The sequence below is a fragment of the Mya arenaria genome, chromosome 5, assembly GCF_026914265.1.
Source record: "Mya arenaria isolate MELC-2E11 chromosome 5, ASM2691426v1".
NCBI classification, from domain to species: Eukaryota; Metazoa; Mollusca; class Bivalvia; order Myida; family Myidae; genus Mya; species Mya arenaria.
Window position 1 is genome coordinate 38,504,184 of NC_069126.1, and position 24,021 is coordinate 38,528,204.

At 35.5% G+C, this 24,021-nt stretch overlaps 1 protein-coding gene and 1 long non-coding RNA gene across 2 annotated transcripts in view; both read left to right on the forward strand.

Moving 5' to 3' along the window:
- The window catches only part of LOC128234618 (zinc transporter 9-like), a 308,991-nt gene that overhangs the window by 243,766 nt on the left and 41,204 nt on the right, over positions 1-24,021 (forward strand). The window contains exons 16-18 of the mRNA XM_052948969.1: positions 3,368-3,475; positions 5,804-5,906; positions 14,909-15,095. Coding sequence (XP_052804929.1) covers positions 3,368-3,475; positions 5,804-5,906; positions 14,909-15,095 — 398 coding nt within the window. The remainder of the gene's footprint in view (positions 1-3,367; positions 3,476-5,803; positions 5,907-14,908; positions 15,096-24,021) is intronic.
- Positions 17,310-23,294, forward strand: LOC128234623 (uncharacterized). The gene is made up of 4 exons (XR_008260980.1): positions 17,310-17,538; positions 20,757-20,954; positions 22,135-22,338; positions 22,819-23,294. It is a non-coding gene; the product is annotated as an uncharacterized LOC128234623 (long non-coding RNA).

Below are 24,021 nucleotides of genomic sequence, written 5' to 3' on the forward strand. Positions count from 1 at the left end.
TACCGTCCGTTTTGATAGTTTGCATCAATTTTACAACTGGAACAAGAGCCTGACAAAGGACGGCTTGTGATTTCTGCTGCCCATAATCGTAGGCCTTTGTTTCTGGTTTTAACTGATTCCACAGTATCTCGTCAACTTTAGTTAATTCAAGATTTTCAATGTTTTTTGGTCTTTTGTGTTTGTTTTGGAGATCTGTCATTTTTTCCTCTTTTGTTTTGATCTCAATGATTTATTCACCACGGTTGCCAATTCATCTTGAACTGGATCTCCAGTTTCTATGTCCTGGATTAAGAAATCTGACAGGGCATCCCATTCATTAACTTCACCATCGCAGACCCCTTCAATCTTATCAGTAAGAAACATCATTACCATCCTCATCTGAGCTCTTATAATCTTTATCAAGGCAGATCTGTTTCTCACAAATGGGGTAATCACTTTCTTGGGAATTCCCCCGTTTTAAGGAGTTTTAAGGAGGTCACCTCTCGTTGTAAGCATTTCATGCTTTCCGTCATCGTTTCCATACATCTTGATAATTGTTTCCATTCGAGAAACCCTGTTGATGAGGATGACGTGCTATTCCCCATTTTTGTCAGCCTATCAAAAGGCTGTTACTTCTACCCTGGCTGTCTGCCAAATCCGCCTAAAAGGTAATATTTCTCTGTGTACCTTTCTCTCTAAATATATATATACGAATTTCTAGGACGTGGTATCCGTCCGATTTGTTTACTTTTTGTAGAGTATCATTTGTATTCTTAATTACGACGTGGGATCCGTCGAATCATTTATATAAAATACCACAAATAGGACGTGGTATCCGTCATATACTTAAATGTAATACATCTACTCATGACGTTGGATCCGTCGTTTAATTCCATAAAATACATGTAATCCTGATGCGGTATCCGACAGATGAATTAATGATATACATGTAATTCCGACGTGGTATCCATTGTATAATATGATAAAATACTTGTTATCCCGACGTGGTATCCGTCTGATAATCTTATAAAATACATGAAATCCGGACGTGGTATCCGCTGGATAAATGAATAATATACATGTTATTCCGACGCAGTATCTGTCTGATAATTTGATAAAATACATGAAATCTTGATGTGGTATTTGTCGGATGATATATTTTTTTTTCGTCTTGAAAAAGAATGCAATATACCTTCTCTGTACTATCATTAATTATTTCAATTATTGATTTTCCTCAAACCAACAATTAAACTATTTTAAATTAATTGATTCCTCGAGCATTGCATATTAATTTACCCGCTATATATGTATTATTACATACCTCTGCTTCCGCATTCATGCCTGCTCTATCATAAATAATATCCGCTATATTATTAGTTTGTAAGAATTGCTATGAGCAAATTTCGCTGACCGTTCTCGGTGCACTGTAGCCTCGTAATGACCACCTTGGTGTGCTGATAAGATGTGTCGGTTATTTGTGGGGCTCAGAAGGGATTTTATGTGTTGGATGAAACGTTAGTTTTTCAAAACTGCCTTAATTGCTGATTGCCAATGGAGAGTAATTCCTAAGAAATGTTGAAACACATACGAAATAGTAATGGTAGCATGTAACCTTCAGCTATCCAGTAGAAAGTTGGTATTTAAAATCAATATTTTAATAATCCCATAAAAGGTCTTTATAATTTAAACTTTTAATTTTTAGCTCTACTGGCCAAAGGCCAGAAGAGCTTATGCCATGGTAATGTGTACGTAGTATGTGCGTTCGTGCTTCTGTGCGTCTGTAAACAATTTCTTTTGAACACGATACAGTCTTCAGTTTTGATTGTATCTCAATGAAACTTGTACAGTATTAGATATCCATTACAGCTTGGTTCCTTTTGAAAACCAGCCAGATCCGCCCATGCATGCCTAGATTATGGGCCTTGATAGTATAAAAAATGCTATTGTGAACATGATACAGTTTTCAGTTTTGATTGTATCTCGATGAAACTTGAACAGTATCTAGATATCCATTAGAGCTCGGTTCCTTTAGAAAACCAGCCAGATCCGCCCATGCATGCCTAGGTTATGGGCCTTGATAGTATAAAAAATGCTATTGTGTAAACAATTGCTTGTGAACATGATACAGTGTTCAGTTTTGATTGTATCTCGATGAGACTTGTACAGTATTTAGATATCCATTAGAGCTTGGTTTCTTTCGAAAACCAGCCAGATCTGCCCATGCATGCCTAGATTATGGGCCTTGAAAGTATAAAAAAAAGTATGTGCGTCTGTAAAAATTGCTTGTGAACATGATACAGTCTTCAGTTTTAATTGTATCTCGATGAAACTTGTACAGTATTTAGGTATTTATTAAAGCTCGGTTCCTTTTGAAAACCAGCCAGATCCGCCCATGCATGCCTAAATTATGGGTCTTGAATGTATAAAAAAATGCTATTTTCGCTAAGTCTATTTTTAGCCGAGTCTACATGAGCAAAGTCTATTTTTAGCCAAGTTTACATGTGAATGTTTGTTCAAATTATGCCCTTGGGGTCATAACTGGCCACGCCCAGTGTTCACAGGTTTGGTATACTTAAATTGGAAAATGTTAAAAACCTTTTTGTCTGAAACAGCTATGCAGATCCTTGCTTTTTTTAACAAGGCTTTATATAGTGGTCCACTACCATGGTTGTTCAAATTATGCCCCTTCGGTCAAAAATGGCACTGCCCTGGAGGTCACAAGTTTCCTAAGGACTTATTTAAGAAATATTTTCAAAATCTTCTTGTTTCAAACCACAAGTCCCATACCTTTGATATTTGTTGTGGAGCATCATATGATGACCATCTAGCAAAACATTTGAAATAATGCGCCTTGGGCAAAAAGCTTGCCCCACCTTTTTAGACTTTCTTTTAAATGTTTAAAGCAACAGCAATGAAAATTTTGACCATGTGCACAGTTTTGCAAATGTTGTCCTCGGATGTCCTTGACTTTGACCTTTTGATCAACTTTTTAAAGCTACAGAAATGAAATTTTGACCATGCAAATATTTTTTAACCTCAGATTACCTTTACTTGGCACTTATTAAAATAGTTCATGCAACTAATCTGCTTACAACACTTTTTGTCCTCAGATGTTGAACATGCAGCGTTTTTTAGCTAACCGAAGCACAAAAAGTGAACTATATATTTGTTGCCTATTACTCATACGTACATGCTCTGGATTGAAAATGACTGCAAGAGCCATGCCAGTAGAGCATAGGCCCTCTTGGGCCTCTTGTTTTTTACCTTTTTTTACATTTGTGTTGTTTTTGCATAACTAAAAGAAAAGTATCGCATCATTAACAAGAACTGTGAAATTCTTGGTGTTATGGATTGTTACAAATCTGATGATGACATTCTGTTACTTTAGTCAAGGAGAATGATGATCCAGCCAGCAATGTTGTGTTGCTGGAAGATGCAGCTGGTGTGATGGGTGTCATTATCTGCTTCACTGCCATTGTGCTTAGCAGACATTTTGGTAAGTAATACAGCAGCTGGTGGTGATGGGTGTCATTATCTGCTTCACTGCCATTGTGCTTAGCAGACATTTTGGTAAGAAATACAGCAGCTGGTGGTGATGGGTGTCATTATCTGCTTTATTGCCATTGAGCTTAGCAGACATTTTGGTAAGTAATACAGCAGCTGGGGTGATGGATGTCATTATCTGCTTCACTGCCATTGTGCTTAGCAGACATTTTGGTAAGTAATACAGCAGCCGGGGTGATGGATGTCATTATCTGCTTCACTGCCATTGTGCCTGGGAGACAGTTTGGTAAGAAATACAGCAGCTGGGGTGATGGGTGTCATTATCTGCTTCACTGCCATTGTGCTTAGCAGACATTTTGGTAAGTAATTCAGCAGCTGGTGTGATGGATGTCATTATCTGCTTCACTGCCATTGTGCTTAGCAGACATTTTGATAAGTAATACAGGAGCTGGGGTGATGAGTGTTTTTATCTGCTTCACTGCCATTGTGCTTAGGAGACATTTTGGTAAGTAATACAGCAGCTGGGTTGATGGGTGTTATTATCTGCTTCACTGCCATTGTGCTAAGCAGACATTTTCATAAGTAATACAGCAGCTGGTGTGATGGATGTCATTATCTGCTTCACTGCCATTGTGCTTAGCAGACATTTTGGTAAGTAATACAACAGCTGGTGGTGATGGGTGTCATTATCTGCTTCACTGCCATTGTGCTTAGGAGACAGTTTGGTAAGAAATACAGCAGCTTGGGTGATGGGTGTCATTATCTGCTTCACTGCCATTGTGCTTAGCAGACATTTTGGTAAGTAATACAGCAGCTGGTGGTGATGGGTGTCATAATCTGCTTCACTGTCATTGTGTTTAGCAGTTTGGGATGGTTTGGTAAGTAAAACAATGTGATAAATGTATAGAATTTTACATGAGTTGCCATACAAATAATAATCAACAAGTTAAGGAAAGGATGATACTGAATAATTTCAGTAAGGGTTGACATATCTTGACCAAACTTGATCTATAGGATGAGTTTATGGATACCTTTCACGGGATTGCGTTTAGGGTCCCTAGGGTCAAGGTCAAGGTCACTGTTACTAAACATAGAAAAGCGGTTGAAACTGAATAACTTTAGTTAGGGTTGACATATCTTGACCAAACTTGATCTGTAGGACTGTTTATGGATACCTTTCAGGGGATTGAGTTTGGGGTCCCTAGGGTCAGGTCAAGGTCACTGTTACTTAAAATAGAAAAACAGTTGAAACAGAATAACTTTAGTTAGGGTTGGCATATCTTGACCAAACTTGGTTTATAGGAAGAGTTTATGGATACCTTTCATGGGATTGCATTTGGGGTCCCTAGGGTCAAGATCAAGGTCACTGTTACTTAAAATAGAAAAAAAAACAGTTGAAACAGAATAACTTTAGTTAGGGTTGACATATCTTGACCAAACTTGGTTTATAGGACTGTTTATGGATACCTTTCATGGGATTGCATTTGGGGTCCCTAGGGTCAGGTTAAGGTCACTGTTACTTAAAATAGAAAAACAGTTGAAACTAAATAACTTTAGTTAGGGTCCACAGATCTTGACCAAACTTGGTATAAAGGAAGAGTTTATGGAGACCTTTCATGGGATTGCAATTGGGGTCCATAGGGTTAAGGTCACTGTTACTAAAAATAGAAAAAACAGTTGAAACTGAATAACTTTAGTCAAGGTCCACTTACCTTGACCAAACTTGGTATAAAGGAAGAGTTTATGGATACCTTTCATGTGATTGAGTTAGGGGTCGCTAGGATCAAGGTCACTGTTACTAAAAATAGAAAAACAGACTCAGGCTGAAGTTCTTCTGTCAATCATTAAAAACCTGGTTTCATAGCATTGCGGCATTTCTTGTTTTCAGTTATAAGTTAATTACATTTGTATTAAAAGATAAATACTTTTATTATTTGTTTCCATAGAATGTTTGATGCTGAATTAGAAGGGAGGGATGATGAAAAAAGGAAAAAAAACTCTTCAAAATAATGCAAATTTGCAAAAAAATATAAAAAATTTAGTTACCTATTCATTATTTATTTTACTAAATATGAAGTAAAATTGATAATGACATGATTCACATTTGCACTAATTAAAGTATATATTTCATTTCAGCTTAAACACCTATATTGAGTTTAATTATTTTGTGAATATGCAGTGCAAAAAATGAATCTCGGTAAACCCTACCCCTTTGTTCAAAGTTTTATGTTGATGTATAAAACACTTGAATCGACACCTTATTAGTTGTGTTAGGAATATATGCCAAGTTAAAACGACTGTCAATGTTTGAACACTTCAGAGAACCCTGTGGTTGATGCTGTTGGTTCATTAACAATCAGTGGTATGCTTGGAGTTGTGTCCTTCTTTCTCATGAAACAAAACATCGATAAGCTCCTCGGACAGTAAGTTTTCCCTTCATATTTCATATAGATCTTTTTGTCATTTTAACAAGTAACTCATGCCATGAACAATTGTCTGTAAAGCTTACTTTAGCACAAAGTGCTCAGAGGTGAGCTATATGATTGTGATCATCGATGTGCAGCGTCAACATTTTATATCTTTTAAAATCTTCTTCTCTGAAACTTAAAATCTTTTTCTCTGAAACCACACGTCCCAGATCAATTATCAATGTCTTAAAATTACTTGAGAGCATGGCTTGCAGCAGATAATTCAAAGACATTGATGTGATCGATAATGAATTTTTTAAGTTTCATCCCATCAGCCACCAATGCTTTCATTCATAGAAACAGCACCCCATCCAACCCTTCTCAAATTTTTTTTCACTTTTTACCAAAATGCGCTTAAAACGCACTAAAAAGCATATTTTTCCTGCGTTTTTCTGAAAAAGTGTATTTTTTCTGCGTCTTGTTATGAATAACTGCGTTATAAGTGTATTTTTTCTAAATAAGCGTATTTTTTCTGCGTCTTTTTTTTAACTGAAGTGCGTTTAAGTGTATTTTTTGTGTGAATAAGTGCGTCTTTTCTAACAGAAGTGCGTTTAAGTGTATTTTTTGTGTCAATAAGTGCGCTTTTTATACAGAAGTGCGTTAAAAGTGAATCTTTCAGGTTTTCGTTTTCAGCAGAGTGCGTTTTAAGTAGATCTTTTAAGGGAAAAGTGCGTCTTTTATTTTGTTTCTTTTTTTTTCCACCAATAAGTGCGTTTTAAGTGCGTCTTTTATTTTTGATATTTTTCTGACCACCATTAAGTGCGTTTTAAATGCATCTTTTTGTTAAGAAGTGAATCTTTTACTTTTTTAATATTATTATGCCCTTCTCAAAAAAACATTAATGAAATACACACATAAATACAAGAATATGAATCAATCAATCAATCAATCAATATATCAACCAGTAAATAAGCATTTTATTATTGATCAATATTGTAACCTTCAAAATAAAAATAAATAATGAAATAAAAAGAAAGATTATTTTAAAAATCAAAAATATATTATAATTTCTTATTTATTGTGTAATCAAAAGAACACATTTTATTTATAGGCAAGAGTCAATTGCATGTAATTACAACATTTATAGAATTATTATTCCTTAAGTTTCTTGTAATGCCACTACCAAATTCTCTGTCATTTCCTTTCCAATTTTACAACATGCATGACAAGCCTGATCTTATCTTATTGTACCAAGGACCAATTAAATCTCAGCATTTAGGGAGCCAATTTCAAATCAAAGCTACTGGTAGCCATTTTGTTGGTATTTCATTAAAAGAATATTGATGATGTTTTAATTAATAAATGAATTTATACCAATCAAAACAAATTAATATTAAAGGGATAAGTGAAGTAAAATAATGATCATTAGATCAGGTGAATATGAACTACGATTAGAAACATGACAATACCACTATTGGATGATTTGTGATTGACTGACATGTGAAAGCCCTCAGGTCATGGTATGTATTCTTCATTTCAGTTGTTAATTTCACTGTTATGACACTTGACTACTTGTGGGACTTTCGTTTGTCAACTTTCAATCTAGTGCACATATTTTAATAAATAACAATGCTGTTGTAGATAGTAGCTGGAAGATGGATTATTGGTCCCAGATAGTAGATGTAGCTTTAAAACTCTATGAAGATGCACTTGTTTTTATCCTTATATATGTTAATATAATATTAACATATTAAGCTGAAATTGCCATGTTTCCATATAGAAATGCACACTAGCACCTTTAAAGCTATACAAATGATTACAGTGTTGGTTTTTGGAGGGGTCATAAAACTGCCATCTGCCACATGGCTTACCAGCGGTCGGTGGAATTACTGAAATCCCGCAATCCTGATAAATACCGAAATCCCCTTTTATTTTCATAGGTATATATCGGAGGGGTTTTTTTACGCCCGGATTTAATACTTTATTGTGTTTGTATGTTGTATGCCGTAATTGTTGGAGGTTGGAGAGGTGTGGAGAAGTCGGAGAAGAGGTGGGGGTGGGGGTCGTGGTGACTAAAACCCGGGACCCCCTTTCATTTTCAAAAGTACCTACAATAGAGTATGCGACTTGGTTTTTATGCCGGGATGATTTAATCCATTGTGTTCATCGCTTGTATGTGTGTGTGGGGGGGGGGGGGGGGGGGGTAGTAAAACCTGGCACCCTTTTTATGTTCATAAGTTAATACAATAGAGTATGCGAGGTGGTTTGTACGCGGGGATTAATGACTTCATTGTGTCATTGCTTGTATGCCGTAGTTGGTTGTAGTTTGAGAGGGGAAGGGGAGTCGGTGGAGGGGGTTGGGGTGACTTAAACGTAATCAAAATCAACTAAAATTGTACTGTATTGGACGGCACCGCAGGTACTGGACAGCAAGACACTCAAATGTGAGATCTGATAAGACATCAGACGGTAATAAAGATTAAGAGCAATACACAGAAGTTGTGTACTTTACAAGGGCTGGAGTTATTTGTTATCGTAGATATTGGTGTTTAATGTTTTAACTTCAAACTAGTAGTTCAATATCACATTATATTTTATTTATTGAGTTTCTTATTTTAGTTTGTCGTACATTGATTGTTTAATAGCTGTCTTATTTTTTTATTGATATTGCTTGTAATTAGTTTTCAGTTTATATCGTTGAAAGCGCCTTTGAACGTGTATATAAAAAGGGTGTTATATAAGTTAATCAATAAGGCCACACCAAATTAATGTTTAGTTCCTCGGATTTTTGCCAAAAAAAATTGGAGCGAGTGAGCGAAAAAACAAAAAAAATATTTTTTGTCAGTTTTCATAAAAACTGAAGCGAGCGAAGAGCGAAAAATATATTTAATATAAATAAGAAAGATTGTTCAAAATAATTGCCCTTAAAGCCATTTTAATGCCATCTTGAACTGAGCCTCTAATGGACATTGGGAAAATGTCGGAAAACTATTTATTCATCCGTGTTTAGTACAAACATTATATGGATAAATCTAATTTCTTATATAATTAAAACATACTTTAATAATACATCATTCATAATAATAAATAACCCTGCTTTTAGTAAAGTTTGAAACGACTTATATAAATCTACCTGAATCAGTTTAACATAATATGCAACTGTATTTAGACATAACTTAGGATTGATTTTGGATTTGTAAAAAATGATCACTTACACACTGGCATCATCAAACATCAGACTCCATATAACATAGACTAAATTTTGTTTTTATTATCACAGGAAATGCAATGACATGTGCTTATTAAAACAAAAAGAACAAGGGTATTTTTCAGAGTACTTATTTTGGTTATTTAGATGTTTTTATGCACCAGCCAATTGTATATGCCCCCCCCCCCCCCCCCCCCAAGTCCAGAATAGCGGGGACTTGAACTTCCGGTCTCTCAAAACCCGGGTAAAATACCCGACCTGCAGGGACACAGATTTTAAAATAACTTGCCACATGTGTTCCACATACCAAGACGACGTGTCGCGTGCAAGACCCGTGTCCCTACCTCAAAGGTCAAGGTCACACTTAGTGTTTATTTACAATGGAGTGCTGCATATAAGGACATAGAGTATAGGTTGTCGTGTCTGGGCTGTAACTTCCCCTTGTATGGACAGATTTTAAAATAACTTGCCACATGTGTTCCACATACCAAGACGACGTGTCGCGTGCAAGACCCGTGTCCCTACCTCAAAGGTCAAGGTCACACTTAGTGTTTATTCACAATGGAATGCTGCATATATGGACATAGAGTATAGGTTGTCGTGTCCGGGCTGTAACTTTCCCTTGTATGGACAGATTTTAAAATAACTTGCCAAATGTGTTCCACGTACCAAGATGACGTGTCGCGTGCAAGACCCGTGTCCCTTCCTCAAAGGTCAAGGTCACACTTAGTGTTTATTCACAATGGAGTGCTGCATATAAGGATATAGAGTATAGGTTGTCGTGTCCGGGCTGTAACTTTCTCTTGTATGGACAGATTTTACAATAACTTGCCATATGTGTTCCACATACAAAGACGACGTGTCACGTGCAAGACCCGTGTCCCTACCTCAAAGGTCAAGGTCACACTTAGTGTTTATTTACAATGGAGTGCTGCATATAAGGACATAGAGTATAGGTTGTCGTGTCCGGGCTGTAACTTTCCCGTGTATGGACAGATTTGTAAATAACTTGCCACATGTGTTCCACATACCAAGACGACGTGTCGCGTGCAAGACCCGTGTCCCTACCTCAAAGGTCAAGGTCACACTTAGTGTTTATTCACAATGGAGTGCTGCATATAAGGACATAGAGTATAGGTTGTCGTGTCCGGGCTGTAACTTTCTCTTGTATGGACAGATTTTAAAATAACTTGCCACATGTGTTCCACGTACCAAGACGACGTGTCGCGTGCAAGACCCGTGTCCCTGCCTCAAAGGTCAAGGTCACACATAGTGTTTATTCACAATGGAGTGCTGCATATAAGGACATAGAGTATAGGTTGTCGTGTCCGGGCTGTAACTTTCCCTTGTATGGACAGATTTTAAAATAACTTGCCACATGTGTTCCACATACCAAGATGACGTGTCGCGTGCAAGACCCGTGTCCCTACCTCAAAGGTCAAGGTCACACTTAGTGTTTATTCACAATGGAGTGCTGCATATAAGGACATAGAGTATAGGTTGTCGTGTCCGGGCTGTTACTTTCCCTTGTATGGACAGATTTTAAAATCACTTGCTACATTTGTTCCACATACCAAGACGACATGTCGTGTGCAAGACCCATGTCCCTACCTCTAAGGTGAAAGATACACTAAGTGTTTATTCACAAGGGAATTCTGAATATAAGGACATAACAGTGTAGGTTGTCAAGTATGGGTGGTATTTTTTATGTTCAGAGGCAATTTAAAATAACTTGCCATATGTATTTGACACGCAAAGGCAAGATCAACTTTTCATGCACTGACCTTGTTCGTAGGTCAATGTCACATTCGGGGGCATTCGTCACATACTGTGACAGCTCTTGTTAACATATCACGTTCTCAACCCTCAAGGTGTTGCGACTTTAATGAGCCAATTTTAAATTCCACATTCGCTTTCAACTTTTCCCCTAATAATGGTTGCCTTTCTTTTTAAAAACAAAGCTTTTCTTAAAATCTATTCCCTAGATATATATTAAACTATTAACCCTTGACTTCAAAGATACGCAATTTTACTTATCTATCCATAGCTTCATAGATACGGATCTTAACGTTTTATTGATAGCTTCATAGCATCTTCTATTTAAAGAATTTCGGAAAATCGCGAATTAAGGTCACTGGTATCAAAAATGCGTAAAACGTTGACTGGGCAGATTTGTGGGCATTCCGGTCTCGTTTTCCTCGTGGAAATTTACACAATACTGCAAGTTATAATTAACTACCAATAATACAACTATATTTTATTGATCACGCGCCTGACGTCACAGGTCATGGTTCAGAATCGTGTCAAAATGTCGGCCATGTTGGATAAACAAAAATTGTCTGGCTTGTATAAACAAAGGCCATAAATCATTATATGGGACATATGTGTCCTTTCTGTTTCGCTTATCCGGTCATAAAAATGTGCATCTGCTTCTACAAATTGAAAGTAAGTACAAATGTGTTATAAAATAATGACTATCCCTATTGTTAAACTTTGACATGACCCAATTTAACATCGATCAGCTGTTGAAACACGTGTTTTCGAATACACAAGAATGCTATGTAGAACTAATTTCTGCCCTTGTTAACTTCAGTTTAAAACAATATTCCTGAATAATGTCATTTATATTTCAGTGATTGTCTGACGAATAGGAACATTCTGGCTATGATTAAAATGAGTTTGAGTAAGACGTCGAGATGGCGAATTTGGACCTCGGCGTCATGCACACAAGGATACGAGAAATGAAGATTTTTAAAATCTAACCCAATTATGACAATACCTGGACATGCAATAAACCATATTAATTTAGTAAACAACAACATGTCGGCCTCATTTAGTAGTTGAATAATAACTTTATTTGTTCATTGTAGTGTGTTTAATTACCGAAAGTTATACGTACTTTGACTGTTGTTCAACTTTTATTTTTTTTCTTCTGTTTCATATATATAAATATACCGTGCTTCTTTGTTGTGAATTATTTTTAATTCTCCTATATTTGTTTCAATTCAGGTTGCATTAAATGAATTATAAAAATTTGTTGTTTATATAATATTTTGTGTTATGTTTGCTAAATAAAAGTGTAATAAAAATTAATTTTCATCAAATTTGACATATTTTTCTGTTTATTTATGAATATCATGCGGAAATAATTTAGATAACAAAATAAAATTTACATGACTGGATTGGAAATTTGATTCTCTATAAACGTTACATTGATGACTTATTGATTAAACCAAAAGAAATACTAAGAAAATAGGTTTGTAATACATGAGGGTCAAAATTCCAATAATAACCAATAATCTCCTATGAAGTAGGGGTACTGATAAGCCATACACTGGCAGCCTGATATGGCTTAGGTTTACATGAAGTAAAGGGTTAATATACCAAGAACAATACGAATAACATTGATAAAACATACATATATATAAATAGTAAACACTGACCTGCAATGTACTATTGAACTGCATTGCATTAAGAAATAAATATTCAGACTTTAGATGTTTCTCTCATACACCGCGTACTCTTACTTGTTACCTTCTTGTAAATAAAGGATTTAATTTCTGGTTCACAGGACCATCCCATTTTGAACCAGAACGCCATTAGGGTTCAATACACATCGTATTATAGTCATCAGTGACAGCATGGTTCCAAGTACTGACCGCACAATAAGAATCTGTCACAGCGGGGTGTCATTACTTATAGGTAACAGACATGGACCAATATCTCACTATGACATGTACATATCGATATTGAGACGAGTATTGCATGTATGTATTTAAATGGTATGCTTTATGATATTAAATCTTATATTATTCCTTTATTCATGAAGTACACTTTCCTATCATGACCAATGTAAAAATGATGATGATGATTCGTATTTACGTGCAGTGATGGTATTAAAGTGAAATTGTATTATTTGCATTTCTTTCTTCATGAGATTGTGCAATGAAACAATTACCAAGCGATTCCACATAACAGTTGAGACACATTCAAATCGTTATAATACACCTAAGGACAATTGTATAATCAACTCCTGCTTGATACCAATTATTCACCTTTCTCAACACACAACTTGTTCACAATACACATTTATTATTTTTATTGGTGAACTTTATATAGCACCCTTTCGATACACGCGTTCAAAGGCACTTCTCAACGAAATAAACGGATAACTTATTACAGGCAATATCAATAAAAAATAAGACACCTTTAAAACAATCAATATACGACATACTAAAAATACGAAAAGCAAACCATCAAACAAATATAACATGTGATATTGAACTAGTCGTTAAAACATTAACATATATGAAATTGAAAGGACTTCCCGGGATTTAGCCCTTCCCCCCTCATCCGACACCCCTCACCACCTACAAACAACTTTAACATACAGGTCACGACCAAAATGAAGTATTAAATATCGGCGTACGCACCCTGGCCTACTCTTTTGTATGTAAGGTACAACCCTACCCTCCTTTACCGCTACACTTTGAAATGAGGTATGTGAAAGTAGTATTTGAGACTTCTTCATAGCCACCCACAATTCCTCCGACTTCCCCACACATCTCAAACCACCAACAACTACGGCACACAGACCACCTCGCAGACTCTATTGTATGTAAAGTATGATCCCTACCATCCATTACCTCCACACTTTGAAATGAAGTATCGGAAAGTAGTATTTGAGACTTCTTCGTAGCCATCAACCCCTTCTCTGACTCCCCGACCACTCTCCAACCAACCTCAACCACGACATACAACCAACTTAAACACAATACAGTTTTAAACCATACTGCATACTCTTTTAATTGTATGTACTTAGAAATATGAATGGGGTTCCCGGGTTTTGATCACTCCCTGCCCCACCTCCAACTATTCCGACTCCCCCACCCCTCTCCAAGAAATACAGCTTTCAACCCACTAAAACACAATGCAGTTTTGAAGCCCCGGCGTACGAACCTTCTCGCATACTCTTCTTTTGTATGAACTTATGTAAATGAAAGGGGGTCCCAGGTTTTAGTCACCACGACCCCCACCCCTCCTCCGACTTCCCCACGCCTCTCCAACCTCCAACAATTACGGCATACAACATTCGAACACAATAAAGTTTTAAATCCGGGTGTATAAAAGAAAACGATATATACGAAAATAAAAGGGGATTTCGATATTTACCAGGATTTCGGGATTTCAGTAATATCACCGACCCGCTTACCAGTTATTGGAAACTGGCCAAATTGGGTCAATCAATTTAAGTTAAGAACTAATAAAGTCATTACTTATTTAAAATATGATACCCTGTTTTATTCCAGAGCTGTCAGGAATCTCTAGATTTGACAAAAATATAACAAAAGATCCTTGAGACTGTCATTTCCAAATTTGTAGTGTCGCCGATTTTTACTTTAATCAGTGCTTTTAATTATTCGGTATTTCCACCGAATTGTGGACTTTTCCTTATTTAAGAATTGTTTCCTTTTCTTTCCGCTGCCACCATCCAACATATCAGTCATTGCTGAATTATAACTCTCTTTCTCTTTTACATTATGCAAATTGATAAGGAAGCTGCTTGTCTGGACCATAACTCTGCTATTTACTCCACATATTACATGAATGATTTCAATTCACTTAACACAAATCCTTTTAACGTGGAACTGAAGTGTTGATGATGGTGCCTTTGCCCACAACCAACTCTATTGCCATTTTTAAAACTGATCATGTGAAAAAACACTTGTAAAGTAATATTTTCATTTGTGTTTTTCTTTTCTGAATTTGTTCAAATCAGTACAATTTGTTTTTATTCCAATCCGTACAGAACTCTGCCGTATGAAAGAGAAATCCAAAGGATTCTGGAGAATGACAAGTTTGTGAATGCTGTTCATGATGTGAAGTCACTGGACATGGGTGACCAGAGCCGTTTTAAAGCTGAAGTTGTCCTAGATGCAAAGCTGATTACAAATGATTTTCTTCAGACCAAACTTGATGAGCAGGAAATGCTTGTGGTATGAAATTTTTTATTCTGTTTTTAGCTCTACTGGTCAAAGGCCAGAAGAGCTTATGCGATGGTAATGTATACGTATGTGCGTCTGTGCGTATGTAAACAATTGCTTGTGAACACGATACAGTCTTCAGTTTTGATTGTATCTCGATGAAACTTGTACAGTATTAGGTATCCATTAGAGCTCGGTTCCTTTTGAAAACCAGCCAGATCCGCCCATGCATGCCTAGATTATGGGCCTTGAAAGTAAAAAAAAAAATCTGTGCGTCGGTAAACAATTGCTTGTGAACATGAAACAGTCTTCAGTTTTGATTGTATCTCGATGAAACTTGTACAGTATTTAGATATCCTTTAGAACTTGGTTCCTTTTGAAAACCAGCCACATCTGCCCATGCATGCCTGGATTATGGGTCTTGAAAGTATAAAAAAAATGCTATTTTTAGCCAAGACTAATTTTAGCCCAGTCTACCTGAGCGAAGTCTATTTTCAGTCAAGTTTACATGTAAAGTCACAATTACTGCCACCCCCTCCCCCTCCCACGGAGATCTTCCTGCAAGGGATCAGTGCGGCAACACAAACGACCTCGGCGACGTTGGCGGAGGCGCCGAGAAGAGTTTTCTTTTCTTTGTAAGGGACGGACCCCCCCCCCCCCATTGGGAAATGTTAAAAACCCTTTATTTAGTGGTCCATTACCATGGTTGTTCAAATTATGCCCCTTGGGTCAAAACTGGCACTGCTCTGGGTGTCACAATTTTCCTAGAGACTTATTTAAGAAATATTTTCAAAATCTTCTTGTTTCAAACCACAAGGCCCATACCTTTGATATTTGTTGTGGAGCATCATATGATGCATTTGAAAACATTTGAAATAATGCCCCTTGGGCAAAAGCTGGCACCACCCCTTTTGACTTACTTTTTAATTTTTAAAGCTACAGTAATGAAATTTTGACCATGTGAACAGTTTTGCAAACAAGCATTAATGTTGTCCTCGCATGTCCTTGACATTGACCTTTGACCAACTTTTTATTTTTAAAGCTACAGAAATAAAATTTTGACCATGAGTACAGTTTTGAAAGCAAATATTTTTTACCCTCAGATTACCTTTACTTGGCACATATTAAAATAGTTCATGCAACTAATCTGTTTACAACACTTCCTGTCCTCAGATGTTGAGCATGCAGCTAACCCAAACACAAAAAGTGAACTATATATTTGTTGCCTATTACTCAATTGACATGCTCTGGATTGAAAATGACCACAAGAGCCATGCCAGTACAGCATAGGCCCTTTTGGGCCTCTTGTTGTATCACAGTAACATTATGGTATTTTCAGTTCATAGGGAGATTGTTCACCTTTCTATCATCATCAAAAGTACGGAATGATCTAAACTAATTGGAATGTGCTGAAAAGAGTAGAAACAATTGAATAATCAAAGCGCTTAAAATGTTGAAAGGCTTTTTGGCCTTTTCAGTCATGTAATTCTAAAACAAATTAACGTAAACATCTAAAGATGGTTTATGCATGCTTATGATTTCTTCCCATATACTTATAGATTTTTGAAGTATGGAGTAATGCTTTATTGCATATGAAACCATATCTGGAACTTTGGTTTTTAGACTGTCGGCTGCAAGCCGACAGTCTTTAGAGAGCGGTATTTCAGAAACGCGACTAGTCGCCTGACACGACATATTGAACATGAATATATTAATACACACCACCTGCGTAGCAACAGAACTACTTACGTGAATGCGGGGCGTCAAGTACTTGCTTATGTGTATTTAACGCGTTATTGCGTTTTTTTATGACAAACATTGCGTGTTACTCTTAGTATAGTTGTACTTGCAATTTGATGAGTTTTATTGAACAAAGTAATGAAAAATAATGAAAGTATAGCATTTACATACGAAGTCATTTTACCCTACAACCAATAGTAATCTACACCATATGTTTGCACCCCGTGTGACGTCACACATATCCCGGCATTCAAGACTGACCCGGCAAACCCCGGCAAAGAACATATTTTATGAATGAAAACTATTAAGAAATAAATCATACACAGTTAAAGAGTTCATATCATGTAATATTTTGTTAAATAGCTTTTATGTTTCAAATGATTTATTTTCAGCAGCAATCAAACTATTGTATTTGTTTGAGTAAGTTATTTGGATTATAACTATCACAGTGTTTCAACGTTATGCCTATTGTTATTCTGTACTATAGGGTGTAGTTTTTAAAGTCATACACAATATGGCGGCGATTATGCGGAAATGAAATTGAATGTTACTTCGAACAGGTTCCTCTACAAAATAACCGACCTGTATTTAGTGTTATTGCTTCAACATCAATCAAAAGAAAAATGGCATCAATGTATGCGTCTAAAAATGTTAAATTTAGATGGAGACAATCCAGAAATGAGCTGCCAGGAAGTGATCGATTTCGGACACGAAGGTAATGTACATTAGTCTGAAATAATAGACGTGTTATACAGGATTCTTCCAATCCCTAACGTCTAAACGGGTTTGTGCAAAAAACGGGAGTGTTTGGAAAATATTGAAATTGTATTAAATGAAGTATTTTATGGTTGAAATAGATAATGAATTACGGACACTACGGACCAGACATTACGGACCAGATTTAGGGACACTACGGACTAGATTTAGGGACATTACGGACCATTTTCAGAAACTAACGGACCATGATTTAAACATTTTATTTTAATTTATTCACTCATTGGTTTTTAATTTGTTAATAAATACTTGAATATGAGTGCTCAGTATGACGTTATATCTTCAATATAACTGTGAAAAATCCCGTGAAATTCGAATAGATCAATGATTCAATATAAAATCTTGTGAAATTCCAAAAGGTGTTAAAGACCTATGTATTTATAACAATTATGTGAATAATAATCAACGAAATTTGAAAGGTTGACAGTTAAATCAATTAAAAGCAACAGAAGAAATATTTTCCAAAATAGTTCATTTCCCAAAATAAATCGAGAACATATAAGGACATATCAGTGTATACATGAATCGCGAATGCAATACAACAATAACAATACAGCGAATGTCACCAAAGCTACCCACCATTCGTATCTAAACAGGCCCAAAAAGTCTCGCACATGCTTTGAGCAGACTGCTTGTAGACAACTCGTAAGCAGAATACTCCGCCCAAAGCTTCATGAGCCGGCCTTGTGTCAAGGTTGAAGCCTTGCGTTGGTAGCGGCACAGCGTCCTTTCCTTAACAAGCTTGCACATAATCGGTATTTCATGCGCCTGGATTGGGGATACAACGTGACGGCGCACTTTCACTGAACCTTTCAATTTAAACAAATGAAATGGAAAACAAACACATATGACGATCCAAAGTTTATTTCAGAAAGCAATCTATCACATGTATATGAAAACTTTAATATCCACATTTACAAATACACATAAGTTGTATGTAAATAATAAATCAATGCCCATAATTATCTCAATTATATTATATATTTTGTTCTTAAACAAACTGTGAGTAATGTTTAGTTCATGGTACGTAATGTTCCGAAATATGGTACATTATAAGATAAAAACATATTTCGTTATTATTATTCACATTATTATAATAATTTATTAAAAATACATTGATGTTTAACATTGGAATTTCATGGGATTTTTCACAGTTACATTAAAGATAATTGTCATACTGAGCACTCATATTCAAGTATTTATTTAGACTAATGAGTGAATAAATTAAAAACAAATGTTTAAAAACATTATAAATCATGGTCGGTAAGTAACTTAATCTGGTCCGTAATTTCCCTAAATCTGGTCCGTAATGTCCCTGCATCTGGTCCGTAGTGTCCCTAAATCTGGTCCGTAATGTCTGGTCCGTAATGTCCATGGTCCGTAGTGTCCGTGACCCTAGATAATTAAGGTTTATATTCATATTTTACCATGGATGTGCAAAGCTATTTTGCAAAAAAAAAGCATTTAATGCATTAAAACACAGTTTTTATCTTTCTATTGAAAGGAAAGTTGACTGACACAGACAACAATTATGCCAAGCGGAACAACTTGACCCAATCGTAATAACTCGGCCACCTCCAACAAGCTTCGAGATAATGCAATCGTAACAACTCGGCCATGGCTGAACAATGGGAACACCTAGGCAAGTATCCAACAGGAATTGACTATCTCGAAGCTTACAGAAGATGGGGAGTTGTTACAATTAATGGCCGAAATGTTCCGATTGTTGTAAAATTGTGAACTGCAGCCTTGCAGGTGCCCTTCATGTATATATTGTTATGTTTTGACAGAATGGAATGAAGAAAAAACCATCAAACTCATAATTATTTGCTGGATATTACTTTTTGGTTACAGAATTTATATAAAATAACATTATCTGGTAATATTTCTTGTTTTTATGAAATGTTATAGACGCAATATGCTTTAACCCCGGAATCCCGATCGGAATAACTACCCACTTGTCGTACAAAACAATTTGTACGTGAAGGATTTGTTGTCAAAAATCGTTAAAAAAATCTGTCAACGTACAATTATTTGGACTAGAAGGTACATCTAGCTGATCCACATCTCTTAGTCTAAATATTTGTACATTGACAGACTCTTTTTACGATTCAAAAAAAAAAAATTATACATATATTTACATTATATAGATATGGCAAATCCTTCATTACAACATCTTCATGTTACTTTCAATTCAGAGTTGATTATTCACTAAAATTATTTTGCATTTTTAATTGTTGTTTAACCTGAAACGTCTCAACCATCAAAAAAGAACATATGTGCTTCAATAGTCTAAAAAAATAGACGTGTTATATGGGATTCTTACAATCCCTTACGTCTAATCGGGTTTGTGCAAAACAGGTGGGGGGGGGGGGTTGAAAGATATTGAAATCATAGTTAAATAAGTATTATATGTTTGAAATAGATATTAAAGGTTTATATTCATATTTTAGTTATAACCATGTAAGTGCAAATATTTTTTTCACAAAACAAGCATTTAATGCATTTAAACACAACCATTTTATCTAGCATAGCAACTGGACCATCTCCGGTTAACTTCGAGATAGACCAGTCACCTTTTGTATATATAATTTTAACAATTTGACCATGGCCAAAAGGCTCCGATTGTTGATAATCTATGTACCGCAGCCTTGCAGGTGCTCTTCATGTATAACAGTTTATATCATTATGTTTTGACAGTATGAAATGAAGAAAAACACTCATCAAACTCATAATAATTCGTCGCATTTTATTTTTTGTGTACATAACTCATATTTTAGATAATTATCTGACCGGAATAGCTACCCACTTTTGGTACAACAAAAAATGTATGTAAAGGATATGCCATTTCAAAATTTGTAAAAAGATCAGTCAAGTTACTATTATTTGGACTAGTGCTTCAAGTGCTTGATTTATTTTCTTTATAATGTATGATGCACCTGTCAATTGTAGAGCCAAGCTGGGAACTGCCTAAAAATCAGTTACCCGGTTAGCTCAGTTTGACAGATCTCCATGCAAGTGTTCACATGGTCGTGGGTTCAAGCACCATACCAGTAGCATCTTTTCTCACAGGTTTACTTTAGAACCCATCATCCAGGGGTTGACGATTATAATTCTTTTATTAAATATTACAGGCCATGTTCTTTTGTAAACTTTCAGATTGTGCCTGGATACAAGGCTAGTATTGTTAACATCATCTGATACAATCAACTGGAACAAAGCTGAAATGGCTGCCTGACCTGACTTAAAAATCGGATGGCAATACATCAGACTAGAAGATTATTAGTATTGAGATGGACAAAATGAAACATGAGCCTACCAAAGCTGACAGATTGCACAAGAAACACATAAATGCAGGTATTTGCTGAGATATTGTAATTATTTTTTGAAACTTCTCATTCATTTAGGAAGTTCAGTTGAAACAGAGTTGGCAAAAAATGAACTAAGGTATATACATTTTGAATTATAATTTTTAAATGAGAACTTTACTGGCCAGCACAGATTGGTAAAATGCTAGTCTACCAATATAAATGTGCCTGGTTCGAATCAGTAAAGCTGATGAATGTACTGGTTGTGTAGCCAGGATGTGAATAGGTCTGCACTTGGCTGATAATGCATATCACTTTAAATGTTTAAGCTGCACTCTCACAGATTGACTGTTTTACTAACTCTTTTTTTATTTCTTGATCTGGTAATGAATTATTTTATGCGAATTTCTGAACACTGGTCATAACAGACAACTGGAAAAAGTAGATCGCTGCTTTCTTATATTAATTCAGTAAAAAAAGACAAGTGAAAATATTGGAACGCTGATTTCTTATTTTAATACGATCAAAAGATGGTGTTCTATGCCAAAAATCTCATTATTATTAAAGCATTAGTAATGCTTTTAACCATAAAACAATTAGTCACAAATGTAAATATAAAAAAAACATGATCATATCTTTTGTCAGCAGTCTTATATCATCAGTTTTCATACTGCTTTTCATTAGCTTATTCCAAGCCAAAAAGTAAAAGAAGTTGTCAAAACATTCAATCTGTGACTGAGAGTGCAGCACTCTCACAGATTGAACATTTTGACTACTTTATTTATTTTTTGTCTTGGAATGGGCCAATTTATGTGAAAATGCATGTTAACCATTCATATAAGATTGCTGACAATAAATTAGTCAGAAAATGTTTATATTTAAGTTCAAAATGTTTTATGCATTTTTCTTAAATCGTTAGTAACACTTTAAGCCATAAAACCTTAGATTTCGACCTGAAATATGGAAGTCTGCAATGTAATATTTTGTCAGTAGTCTTATATCACTGGTTTGCAGATATTTACGCAAAAAATAGGTCATTCCAAGACAAAAAATACAAAAGTTGTAAAAACAGTAAATCTGTCAGAGTGCTAAAGCCTTTAAATGACTAAATGTTTTGATTTGGCTCAATTCTCACCTAAAATCTTATAGTTTTGTTGCACCTAAATGGTTTGTTTTTAACAACATTACACTTGCATATGTATAAATTTGTTTTTAAATTTGTAATTTAGATTGGAGGATTCATTCTCTGGAAAATAGAAAAGGGCATGTTACATACTGTTATCATTGCCATGACAGAAACCATATTGAGGAGCTGGTCCACCTGTAGGAAGAATTGCGCTGGTTGGAGCAGCACTATTCCCCAGCCATACACCAGCACTTAGTTTGTCATAGGGAGCATTTCTGAGCAGTTATGGAGACCACTAACTTTGCAGGTATGTCATAATCAAAATCTTGGTTTATATATTTTTTTTATAATTTAGCATATGTTGAGAAGAAATTTATTTCTAGATTGAAGGCACACACTATAATTTGATGCCCAAAAATACATTTCTTATTTTAATGCGTTATCATGTCTAACTCATTTGACTTAAATGATCAAAGCAAAAGAAATGCAATTGATTAATCTGCAGAAATGCAAATGTAAACTTTTTAACTGGGGAAATTGTTGCCACTTGTCTATTTATTAAAGAACATATTTATAATTAATAATGTTTAATCTGTACACAAATCATATGCCTTCTTTGTTTTAACCATCAATGTCAAAGAGTCCAGCATGATAATGGAATAAATTGAAAAAAAAATGCATTAATTTATATGAATCTTTTAAAACAAAGACATTTCCTAAATCCAATAAAATATAATTGAATATTGATGCAGAGTTCAGTTAGAATATAATATAACTTTTTTTGCAGTTGTTGCAGTGAAACTTGCACCAGTGTGTTTTCTGTGGAAATAAAGAGATAGTGTCCAGCAATGAAGACCCAACTCAAGATCTGACCTTGTAAGGCCAATATGAAATAACTGTGTGGAAAAATGGGAAAAACCTGCAGTCAGGAATGCACGGAAATCATCAAAAGAACAGTGTTAAATTAATCTTAAATAACTTGACATTTATTTTGTTTGACATATTTATTCATGGTGCAGTGAAAACATGTTGTTTTTTCCTCATGGTTATTTAAATTTAGAATTGATAGGAGGGAACATCATTATGTAGTTTCATGTTCATAGTCAGATCAAAACCCATGTACATGTATAAATGAGCATTCGAAAATATCAAAATGGAACTTGTTGTATGTAGTGTAAGTTAATTAACATAATAAACAAAAATATTTAATAAATTTCAATTTATTATGCCCCCTTCAAAGAAGAGGTGTATATTGCTTTGCACATGTTGGCTGCTACGTCCGTCTGTCTGACAGTAGACCAAAGCTTTTCCTGGTTGATAACTCTACAATTCCTAGACCTATTGTCAAACTTGACATGAAAGTTTGGTTTAACCAGTAGATGACGCCTTTTGATTTTAGGGGTAATATGGTCAAAGGTTACAGTGACCTTGAACAGGAAGGTGTCAAAGAATGTCTGACTGATAAGTTGACAATGCTTGCACCTATGGCCCTGAAACTCAACATGGAGGCTTAGCCTGACTATTAGATGATCCAATTGATTTAAGGGGTCATTGGGTCAAAAGACAAGGTCACAGTGACCTTGAATGCTTAAAGGTTGTACTAATAATGACTGGACAAAGCCTGCACCCATGGCCCTTCAACAACTTGACTTTGGGGTTTGGCTTGACCAGTAGGTGAGCCCTATTTATTTGTCACAGAGACATTGAACGCAAAAAGCTTGCCCGTGTGACAACTCGACAAATTCTGCACCCATGGCCTTCAAACTTGAAATTTAGGTTTGGGGTGACCAGCAGATGACCCCTTTGAATTTGGAGGTCAAGGTCACAACTCCAATATTGGTCATTAAAACTATGTCATTTACTTATTCCCTGCTGCTAAGAGGATACATGTTTATCAGCAAATATCAGCCATCATCTGAATATGATTGAAAACTTTACCAACTACCCTCATACTTTGAATAGCATAATCTTAAAACAGCCTCTAAGGCAT